Genomic DNA, 12,611 nt, shown 5'->3' with positions numbered 1-12,611 from the left:
CCAGGATGGAAAGTATACCCTAGCCTCAAAAAAACTTCAAACATACGTTAAATACTTAATATAAGGGTCCCAAATATCACTTTGAAGAATCAGAATGTCAGAAGGGGTGGGAGGCACAGGACCATATGAGCTGTGACTGTAGCCTCTCCCCTCCACTGGCCTCTCCCACCTTCCCCCCACTTTTGTGTTGCCATTTAGAGTTTCAAGCCCAGAGAAGTGATGCCTATTGATATTGCTCTGAATAAAAAAACCATGCTATAAATGTGCGATCTCCCATCTATGGGCAGAAAGGGACCCTTAGCTGTTACTGTGTGTAATTGTTGAATGCATCTGTGTGCTTACTTAGAGCCCATCTGTACCCGGCTCCCCAGCATGCAGCTCACTCTCCAAGTCAAGTCAGGTGCTCAGAGTAGCCGGCTGGGGCATGGGTCTACAAAAGCACCTCTTTTAAACATTAGGAGAGATTTTATTTTTCACTCAAGCCCTGATTACTCAAGATGTATAATCGTAACAACTCCTAGAATTGCTCATATTTTTAAAAAAATTTTACTATTTGGAATTCTTTTTCTGTAAAAACTAAAATATATATGAGTGTTGTCTTGAAATAGTTGTATTTTTCAGAGAGATTGAATCTGCACTATTTATGGGTTTTGCACTATAAAACTCTGCAGCCCAGTCACATGGCTTCTTTTTCCTAAGCCATCTGTCACAGAGGTCTGGAATTTTATGTGAATGTTGGTTGTGCAGTCTTAACCCAAGTTTTTTTTTAATTTTTTTATGAAAAATGTCAGCAACTACAATATTTAGCATTTTACTTTACGTTAGCCATTAAACTTGATTACTATAGCTCTCTTTCATTCCTATAGTTACATATCAGCTATAAAGCCAAAAATTGTTTTGATGCGTTTCTGGCAGAATACATTGTGAGATCATGGAAGGGAGAGAGCACATGGCACTGATATGGTTAATATCTTGGATTTTTGTAACTAAGGTTTATTAATGCTGGTATAAAAACGTATTTGATATTATACAGATGGCATAAGATGTTGTGGTTACTACATTATTATCCAGGATAAGCTGTACTGTCAAATTCAGGGCTTAAAACTATCACAGGAGATTAAACTGTTTACTAAAAAGGGACAGAAAGATATAGCCAAAGCATCTTAGTACAACATATTAGAAGTGTATTTACCTCCTACAAATATAATGCACCATATCTAGCTAGTAGAATGAGAGATTGAAAATATGAACTTTGTGCATAAAACAAGCAAATAGAAGGGTGCTTTTATTTTTTTTTTAATCAGGCATAAATGACAAGTCAGACTAAGTGCTGCCCAGGACTCGGTGGCAAACGCTCAGAGGACAGAGAGTAGAAGTAGGGAGAAATTAAAATGCAACCCCAGGAAAGTAACTGTTGACCGTGGGCATTAGGGCTCTTGCTAATATATTCAGGACTTTTGCTTTACCAACCAAAAGGAAAGAGTAAAGAAACTGTCAAGAAGTTAATTGTGAATTGATAGATGATGTTGAATGTACCAGAAAGGTGTTATTTGACCTATTTGGAAAAATGACAAGCATATTCTTCCAGCTTTGTGGAGTTACTGCATGGCAATGTTTGCAATTCCTGACTCTATACAAGCCACCCTGTGATGTGAATCTTGAAGCAGATCCAGAACACATGAGCAGTTTATTGGGACTTGAGCCAAATACAGAATGCAATACTGTTTCTTAAAAAATTAAAAATTGAAAAAGCTTGGCAAAGGGTATCACAAGGAGCAACATTAGTTTTAAGTCTCATGCTAAGCATCTGCAAAATAAACATCTTTTTCCTGAAGTTATCATTATTAAACCCCAAATAGTCACACCATCAGCTGCTACCTGAGGGCCCCTGAGTGTGAAGTCTGGTTGCACTGTCTGCCTCTCTCTTCTCACCCACCATGATTTAACAAAGCTTTCCAGTTCAAATAACCTAGGGTGAAACATTGCTTTCATATTTATATGATATTCCAATAAAGATTCTCTTCCAGCTGGTTATGTTTGCATATTTCTCATGTTACTTTAATATTGTGATGGGGGAGTTGGGGAGTTATATGTGCCTTTTGATGAACACAAATGTTAATGCTTTAAATGATGAATTTGGAATAATAATTCTATAAAGTAGAAAAGAAGATTTATAGCTAAACTTTAAAAATGTGTACATACACAAAACAATTTTAGCCAATATTCTTAGTATTTGGAACATCTTATTATTTATATTAAGCTTACTTTATTTAAACCCAGAAACATGAAGCTCACTAATGGAGCTGTTCTTTAAAGTCTAAGAAATGAACATTACCCAATGCAAATCAGAAAGCTTGATTTAAAAGCAGATATACTTCCATAAAAGCTTACATTTAAAATTATCCCTTAAAAGCCCCACATGGCTCAGCTATAACTGCAAACTGCTTAAATGTTTTTCTGTTTCCTGTTGTGTATCAGGGAGCCGAGATAGAAGTGGATGAAAATGGGACATTGGACTTAAGCATGAAAAAAAATCGAATCCTGGACAAGGCTGCACCCCTAACTTCCTCTAATACTACCATTCCAACACCTTCATCTTCCCCATTCAAAACGAGCAGCATTCTGGTCAATGCAGCATTCTATCAGGCTCTCTGTGACCAAGAGGGCTGGGACACTCCTATCAACTATAGCAAAACTCATGGGAAGACAGAGGAGGAGAAAGAGGTATTGTTTCAATGTGTCAATCAATAAGCTGGAGATAGATCATGACTACAGAGTATTACTAGCTTTTTTCTCCTACATGATATTTCACATTCCTTTTTTATAGTATGGAATCCTATACCTTGTTTTAGATTGTGATTAAGTGATGACTTTAAATTTCACATGAAATTTCACTTGCCTAAATTTCACTTGCCTAAAATAATATTCATTATAGTAGCTCTTATCCCCATGACGGTGACAATTTCTGCACTGCAAGATTGATTTTATTATCTGTCCCATCATAAAGGGGCAATGCCAGCTTACTAATTCTTTTTGAACCAGAAGGTTGAAGATGAAATCCAATCAGAAACAGTTTTGGAACCATGTCAAATCTGCTTCTTTGGTTTCATGAAGGAACTGTGTTGGCATGTCTATGTTTAGAGTCGTTGTTTGAAGTACTGGATCATAAATGTTGGATGTCTAAATTGTATCAATCCCAAAGTTGAGGAGACTTATTTGTGTATTTGGTTATCTCAGAGGTGGTTTTATCCTCAAAGCCAGAAGTTGTTACCTGGCAGAGCCAATTTAACCTTTACCTCTATAGACTGAATTGCTTAACTTGGCCTGATTCACCATGAACTACTTAGTGTCACTTAAAAGTTTGGACAGTTAGAACTCCCATTGTTTAAGCTGTCTATAATTGCAGGTGTGTACATAATGATTCCAATGAGTGATCCTATTTTGCATTTTGTCAGAAAAGTCATTGATGGGATTGTCACTTGATACGTTTAAAGGACTGAAATAGCCATTCTCTCCAGAAGTATATACCTTCTTTTTCAGCTTTCTGAGTTCACAGACTTGTGGGAGGTGGGGATCTAAAATGATTTTGGCTTTAACATCTCAGAGTGTGAGTCAGTATACACGGTAGTGATTACAAGATTGGGCTGTTTCCAAATCTTCCTTCCTTCCTCCCTCCCGTCTTCCCTTCTTTCTCTCCACACACTTTCACTGGCATCTACAAGTCCAAACAGTGAGTTGCAGCAACAGATAGACCCACTTCCATGATGCATGTGCATCTCAGTCACACCTGTGCTCAGAATTCAATAGGAGGACTGACCCATATCCAAAAGCACTGGTAAACAGAGTAGCACAGGCAGACACCCAATATGGAGAGGACAGAACAGCTAACCCTGCATGGGGTTGTCAGAGATGGGTACCCAGAAGAAGCCCCACCATCCCTGATATCACGTGGAAAGATGAAGGCTTTTAATTAGAATGTGCCCTACTGACTTTCTTCACTTTATTTTGCTGGGCTTTTAAAACTTCACCTAAAGTCTGGAATCAATCTGTCTCAATACAGCAAGTTGAGTACCCCTTATCTGAATTGCTTGGGACAAGAAGTGTTTCAGAATTTGGAGGTTTTCAGACTTTGGAATATTTGCATAGACTATTGGTTGAACTTCCCTAATGCAAAATTTTGAAATTCAAAATGCTGCAAAACTGAAAGAAAATTTTTAAGTATCACATTGGCATTTTGGATTTGGATTTTCAGAATAGGGTTTCTCAAGCTGTATTTTAGGAAATACTTTTATTTAAATAATGTGTGATGATTCTAAAAGGTGCATCTCTTCTGTCCACCATAATAATCCACTGCCGTTCAGGCTTGTGCAAAAAAAAAAAAAAAAAAAAAAAAAAAAACCTTACACTGAACTTGCATCTGTTTATAAAATCTAGAAATCTATCCCCATTCACATTACTTGGTCATGCTGCACCACTTGTCTGAAATGGAAGTCTGAAGCATGCTAGAAAGTGGGCAGGTTGCTTGGAGGTAAAGTCCTCACAGGTCAAGATTGTTGATTTAATCCCACTACATACAAGTGTGCTTTTGCAAAGGGAGACACTCTTCAATTCACAAGACTGCTTAATCTCCAGCCAGTCAATTGCCAGTTAATCGTAGCATATGGCACACACTCCCTTAAAGGCATACCTAACACTAAGCACAGGATCTGTGGTTGTGGGTTGAATAGAAGTCATTATTATCCATGAAGGATAATACTTTACAAGGTAACTGTAACTGCCTCCCTGTTCTTGCATGAATTGTACAGGGTCAAAATCCCAGGGTGTTATAATCTCTGGGAGCATCTCAATGCCATGTGCAAAGTGGCACCTAGGATTTCTGTCCTTATCCATGTGACTATGTTGTCAAGGGACCTTGGTCAGTGTATTCAGCAGAAAGCTTCTGCAGTATTCAAACTCATGTCAGACAGAGATATCCAGTCCTGAGTAGTAATAAAGCAAATTTTCTTCAAGTAGATTCTCATTTTTGTGTAGAGTATCTTGTATTGTTTGGCATTGATTATAATTGTGTGCCCTTAGCCTTAGTGTCAACATTGCACCCCTTATATTCTGAATACCCCCCCTTCATTATCTCCTTGGCTATCTTTCCCATTACCCAGAAAGGCAAAAAATGAGTCTCATAACAAATATTTTATATTTACTTTCTAACTGTGTTTTTTTGCATAATTTTAAAAAACACTTTGATTCATCTTGATAACTTTAAAGATTCAATTGGAGAATGTTTATCTAATGCATATAGATTTGTGACAGTATTTCATATCCCTGCAAATACACAAATATTTGAAGGAGGGGTTTTTTAAGGTTTTTTTTTTTTTTTTCTTTTGAGAATGACAGACTGACTTCAGGTTTCACAGCTGAGTCTTTTACTGCTGCAATTTTCAACCTGAGTATTCTGAAATCTGGAATTTAGAACCTATGTCAAAATTCAGGGCCACTGACAGTGACAAGGAGAACACCAGAGATTCTCACTTTTGGACTCAAAGTGCTTGCTGTACGTTTGAGTTGGCAAAATATGTTTTTAGGCTGAAAGCTTATTGTCCCAGCTGTCTGCACAGGGTGAGTCATTGCTTGAGAAGCTATAGTTGATGGGGACACACACAAAGTGCTCCTGAATCATTGTTAACTCCCCAGTACAATTTCTCACCCTTGTACTTTGTTCTTTTATGTGTGCCAGGGTGATCTACTAACGGAGTATTTATCACATCCTGTTCTGAATCTTGAAAATAAAATGTGAGGCTTGATAGGTATTATTTTGAAAAGGTAGTTTGTATTCAGTGTCATCATGGAAAAGGTATCAGAAGGATACTATGTGCAACAAGAGTAAAGACAAAGAATGTTTCTATATAGTGTCTCATTATCCCAAAAATCCTGCAAGGCAGGATTGGCATCACATATTTTTAGAGAAAAGTGATGCTTGGGGAGTTATAGTTGTTGGACCTTGTTATACAGAATTTGAGTATTAGGTTCAGAAGGGAAAATGGAGAGAAAGGGGGAGCCATAATGCACCGAGACACACAGAGAGAGGAGGGGGGAGAGAAATTAAAGTTTACAAATAATGAAGAGATGGTGTGTGGCAAAGTGTGATGGAAGCCCATTGTCACTGGTATTTTTGAGGATGCAAAACCAAAGTCCTCTGACCTAGGCAGGTCTCCATATGTGTACACAGAAACCAGTTACAGCACTGGGTCTTGTCACTTCCCAGTTAGCTCTCTTGGAATTGCTGCATGTGGCTCCGACAATACATCAAGAATGTTTGAACACCAGAATGTGGTGTGTCCTGCTCCTGTCTGTCCTTCCCTTTGCCACTTTGCCACCTCCTCTGTGCCACACACAATATACACACAACATTCACATGACCAGAAATCGAGTGATTATTTCTAATTCATTGTTATCTAGTTCATATGCACAACAGTTGCTTAATTTTGGTGGTAATTTTCAGAAAATATTGTCTGTCTCTCTCAGTGAAATAGCCTGTCCAGATGCCCCCTTAAAAAAAAAATCCTGAATTTGGAAAAAACTCAAAATATCTCGAAAGGAAAGTACTGATAAATAACTAGGGCTGTCAGTTTCATTCAACTGTCAGTTCTCCAAAGATTTCAGGGCTTAAAATGTTAAAAGTGCCAGATGCTATTATCTGTTATTCATGTTATCATTATGTTCTGGTCTTTACTGAAATCAATATAAACTTCCATCTGTACATTAAAGAATTTCATTGCATACACATACTTGAAACACACATGTACATACCATGTTCTCTCTTACACATCTTGCATGGGATAAAATTATTATTTCCAAAGTGATACTTTAAATTTTGGTTAAAAAAAAATCTCATAAATGCTATCAATGATTTTACACGGGGTGCTCTTTAGGAATCCATCCAGTATAAAGTGTTTTTGTAACAGAACTAATCTAAGAATTCTTTTAGTGATGGCCACATGTATTTGAATATATACTTTCTGCAAGTTTCCTGTGGTAGAATGTGAAGCAAAGAAAAGTGAAAAAAGATGGTTATTTTACAAATCAGTTGCACACATGAGAACCTGGAGGTTTTTTTAAATGATATAATATTTAAAAGGTCATCACCAATAAAAAAATATATTTTTAAAACATTGTCACATATTATTATATCAGATTAAATACCATTCATGATAGTCAGGCACAGTAGCATATGCCTGTGATTCCAGCTACTCAGGAGACTGAGACAGTTTGTGAGTTTGAGACCAGTCTGGGCAACTTAGTGATACCCTGTCTCAAAATAAAAAATAAAAATCATTGGTGAAATAGCTCAGTGGTAGAACTGCCCTGGATTCAATCCCCAGTACTGGGGCAGGGGTGTGGGGGATATATATGTATGTGTGTTTGCATATATATGTTTGTGTGTGTGTGTGTGTGTGTGTGTGTGTGTGTGAATGCCTTTTAGTCAAATATAATTCACACAATTTTGTAATTGATCATTTCTTTCAAAATCCTCCCCCTTCTCTTGCCTTCCATAATGTACAAATTCAGCCATCAAACAACAATGGAAACATTCATATGTTCCTGTGTAAATGTACAAGGCTCCTCAGACTTTGTTCTGAACTCTATCATAAAGAAAATAATGAAATGATACTTTTTACTTAGTTCCATTTTTGTTAAAACGTCAGCATCTAAACAGAAAAACAAAGGTTCTTCCACACTGAGACAATATTAACCTTAGCTTTAGCTTTTGCCTCTATTTTCAAAAAGCCAAGACATTTCTAAATTAGAGTGGAAATTACTACCCAAACTGAATCAGATTGTCCCAAATGGAGTGGATGGGGGTGGGGGAGGCTGATCAGGTTTAGCCTTTAAAATTAGGAATTGCTTTACTTTAGTCTTTTACACTGTAAAACTTTAAAAAGATGATCTTCAATCATGTGTCTTGCTGAGAATTCCATGGAGGTGACTTTAAAATAGCACTTGTCTTTATACCAAATAGATAACTATTTTGAAACATACACTTCCTTTGACTTTTGAATGTATATTTCCATCAGCTAGTATGTTTTTTAATTGTGAGATAAAAAATTATTTTAAATCTTTTTTTTAATTTATTTTTTAGTTGTAGACAGAGACAATACCTTTATTTTATTTTATTTTTCTTCATGTGGTGCCAGGGATTGAAACCAGTGCCTCATGCAAGCTAGCAAGCGCTCTACCACTAAGCCATAACCCTGGTCCTATTTTAAATCTTTAGAAAATATTATTTTTATTTTTAAATACCCTCTCATTATTTTAAAATTATTTCTGCCTAATAAATCTTCACTTTTTATCAATATTCTGTGTTATTCCAGTGACTAAATGTTTCAGGGGGAAAATGGTAGAAATTTTCTTAAATACCTAGGGAAAAAGCTAAAGTAATAAAATACACAGAACGTGCTAAAGATAAAACAGTGATATTGTCTGTTAATAGTGTAATTGTACATGGTATCCAATGGATAGTGAGCACTTACAGTACTTCATTTGTTACCATTCCATACATTTGTAGTCTATTGGTCCAGTTAGTTCTTTTCATCTGCAGTTTCTTCATTCAATGTGTAATTTGGACATAAACTTTACAAAATCAGTTAGTATTTTATTTTTCAGTAAATTGGCGTGTAAATGACAGAAATTGAACCAAACCAAGTTCTTTTAATTTGATCTAATAATAATATCACTTGAAATAGTTACCAGTGTATTTAGTACAGCATACTCATGTGTAAAATAATTGAACTGTTACCAAGTAAAGAATGAAGAATTTACATTTGCCTTGATAATGATATCAGTGTTCAGAATTTTTCATTGGTTTAAAAAATTCAGGAATTTTTGTTTTTCCATTGCTTTTGAATATAGATTCAGAATCATTAAAATTATATTATGCTGCAGCATTTTTATATCCATTTAAATTAAATGAAATTTAGTTCAAACAATCCAAAATAGTTTACTTACCCTAAATAGATCAATACTTTCAAGATTTGGAATATGGTGTTCTGTATTAGTTAACATGATTTTAATTTTAAATCCAGAAAGTATTATGTTTACTGGATATGAGCTTAATGATAAAAGTAAGCTAATTATGTGATTGAGGAAAACTGTCACAAGTTTTCTGTGAGATAATATACCACTTGGTAAATGAATGATTTGGAAAGATTAGTGACTCTTATGGGATCAAGATCAATATTAAGCTTTAAAAAAAACCATGAAAATCAATAATATCCAACAAGAAATGCCATCCAATGATTAAAAGCATTACAAGATACTAAGTTAGCAAAAAAGAAAAGAAAAACAAGAAAGTGTTGTGAAAATAAAAGCAGTTATCCAGAAAAATGAAATTAAAAGGCTAAATACCATGGCCTCAGCTATTACAGATTTAAACACATAATTTAGACGTTAATTATTTGTATATTGGAATGAGCATTCTGTTAACCTAGACTCATATGTTTAAAACTCTGTGATTAATTTTTGCAATATTCCTTTCATCATACTGCTGTTGTGACTGCTATAAAGAATTATGCCTGTGTTCTCTAGAACTACTTATTGCACAGAAAAAAAAATTGAAACATACTAACATATTCACTCAATTACAAGAAATGTCTCTATAATTGTATTTGCTAAGAACTTTCCAAAGGTATTCCCCAACAGTTATAATTTCTCTTCGCTTAGGGTAAAGGTCCCTAACAATCAAACATATCCTTTTATTCATTATCTTATTTATTTCTTATGCAAATTCTTTGTAGTATTTCAGCTAAATCTTTTCAGTCAAAACTTAAACCCGACTCCAATCACTTCAAATTGAGTTGTCATTTCAGGGTTCCCTAATGGCTTCGGTCTTTTTTTTTTTTCCTCCAGAAAGACCCAGTGAACTCTCTGGAAAATTTAGAGGAAAAAAAATTTCCTGGAGAGGTCTCTATACCAAGTCCTAAACCCAAGCTCCATGCAAGAGATCTCAAAAAAGAACTAATCACGTAAGTGGTATCCAGTGCTGTACCCTGTAAGATCCTGGAGTCGAGAGACTCTAGTTCATGATTTTTGGTAATAATATCTGGCTTGTCCATTTGACTTTAGGACTCTTAGGGCAGTTTCAACTAGTCGGTAGTTAAATGTTCAACCTATGCATTGAAATAAATATGCTACAAAAATGTACACGATGTGGTCCTATGCTAAGAGAACTGAAAATCTGTTGATTAAAAAATGAAATAATCTATGGGCTGGGGTTGTGTCTCAGTGGTAGAGTGCTTGCCTAGCACATGAGAGGCCCTGGGTTTGATCCTCAGCACCACATAAAAATAAATAAATAAAATAAAGATGATATTGTGTCCAACTAAAAAATAAATGTCTAAAAAAATGAAATAATCTAGAACAAGTAGAAATGCAGATATTTCGGTTTGAAGTTCCCAACTTGAGGTCCATTGACTCCAAAATGTCTAAGGCTTGGCTTAGGAAATGTGCTAAGCTTGTAACATTTGAATCAAATGTTACTTGGGTAAAGGAGTGAATGATTTTCCTTGCGTACTCTGAGGAGTGTTTTGACTCAAAAAAAAAAAAAAAAAAAGGATTTCAAGATCAATTACCCTGATTTGATCATTATACAATGTAATACATGTATCCAAGCACACATCATACCCCCTAAATATGTACCATTTTCAAGTATCAATTAAAAATAAACATAAAAGAAATACAGACAGAAGTACCAAAAGCAGTACTAGTAAATGAATGAAACGCAGGAAACTATTTTTCATATATAAATGATTAAATACTAATCAACTATGCTCATACATAAATACATTTATAGCTGCCAGTTAATGAGAGTTTCCAGAGAACAGTAACTTTTAACTTAGGCACCAAGTGCTTACAATCCCTGCTCTGTATCTCTCTGCATAAAATACTTAAATTTGTCCATTAAAAGTAAATTTAAAAACTTCTGACCCAGGAGACTCTCCACCTGTGCGCTCTCTCTTTTTTCTTTTACAGCTGAACTCAAGAAAGTTGTCAATAGTGTGTGACTCAGTTTCCCTCTTGAATCTTTTCCAGGCAGGCTTTTATTTCATTGTTCCTGTAAAGCCACCATAAGGTCACCATTCTTGCTACATTCTGCAGGAAGCCCCTCCCATTTGGATGTCCTGATTCTCCTGTTCTACCATCTCTAACTGTGACTTCCTGATTCACATCCTCCCGCTTCCCTCCAGCACACCAAGACAGCGCCTGCCCCAGGTCCTTGCAGTTGCTGTTCCTTTTCCCAGAACTCTGTCCCCAGGGCGTCTGTAGTTCTCAACCTCTGCTCCCTCAGAGGTCTTTTTGCTACGGCAGTTCCTTACCTTCTAGTCTTGACATGTCTGCCCAGTTTTCTAGATCTTTTCTTTATCAGAAGCATTTCTCACCATCTGACATATGCATTTCCTTTCACCTCTGCTCTCTAGTGTCTGTCTTCTCGCCAAGAATAAGGCCCGGAGGGCACAGGTGCTATTCCTCAAGTTTTTGTTCCCCGCTTGGAATCATAACTGTGCATAATATATACTTTGCTGCCTCTTATTCCCCAGCTACATGCACAGTGACCTGGGAACACATCTCAAATGTTGGTGCCAAGTACAGAGACTTTGTACATACTAGGCATCCGATGGGATTATTCCCAGTCCAGCATCAGTTTGCTGTGTCAACATGTGAATGGCTTTTACATAAGTTCAGAATGTGCATTATTTAAGGATTTCATAGGCTCAAATATTATGTTCTTGTATGAGTTCAGTATTCACCTGAGACTTGGGGGTAGACACATAATGGATGGTATCAAACATATAGTAACTTAGATTCCATCAAACACTGTTTCTTTCCAAGAGACCACTTGGGTGAGCCGTCCACTTATTCCCACATGGGCGAGCCGTCCACTTATTCCCACATGGGCCTACCTATCTGAGCTTGCTTATCTTTGGATGGATTTTCTTTCTATACAGTATTTTTTAATATCTTCAAAAATGGCAAAGTTTTATTTTTTTGAGGATGGATTGTTGGAAATTGCTGGAAGTCATTGCAAACTTAATGTCATGCAAAATATTTTTTGTAATCTGCAGTACTCAAGACACACATATATAAACAAAGCTAAATAAAAAACAGGAACCATCCCAAAGATTTTGAACAAGTTTTGAATGAACTTTTTGGCATATTCATGAATTCCTAGGAAATTAACTCTCTCAGAGACCATACAGGACACCTATTTTACAGGCAGGAAGAGTGTTTTGAAGGATGTCATATATATATATGACATAAAAAATATATTAGTATTAGTATTAGTATGTTTTATGAAAATCTTGCTACTAACAGTGTCACCCTACCTTATTATGTTTAACTTTGTTTCTAACATTAAATTAATTATACTTTAGAATTTTTATTATATCAACTATTTTTGAATTTGTGTAGAGCTTGAATGATACTCACTAAGGGAATTAACTAGTTATCTGCCTTTAATTTTGATATTTTCATGTGCAAACTTTCCCAGAATATATCATCCAGTGGTTATTGGCATATGTTATCATGTAAGATTTTTCACCATAAATTTGGAATTAAATCTA

At 35.8% G+C, this 12,611-nt stretch overlaps 1 protein-coding gene across 1 annotated transcript in view; it reads left to right on the top strand.

Moving 5' to 3' along the window:
* ST18 (ST18 C2H2C-type zinc finger transcription factor) overlaps positions 1-12,611 on the top strand; it is a 105,816-nt gene that overhangs the window by 71,280 nt on the left and 21,925 nt on the right. Inside the window, exons 12-13 of the mRNA XM_081266230.1 lie at positions 2,479-2,724; positions 9,901-10,016. Of these exons, the coding sequence (XP_081122356.1) occupies positions 2,479-2,724; positions 9,901-10,016 (362 nt within the window). The remainder of the gene's footprint in view (positions 1-2,478; positions 2,725-9,900; positions 10,017-12,611) is intronic.

Source organism: Spermophilus citellus (genome assembly GCF_964194105.1).
Source record: "Spermophilus citellus genome assembly, chromosome: 14".
NCBI lineage: Eukaryota > Metazoa > Chordata > Mammalia > Rodentia > Sciuridae > Spermophilus > Spermophilus citellus.
This window is presented reverse-complemented; position numbering and strand designations above follow the sequence as displayed.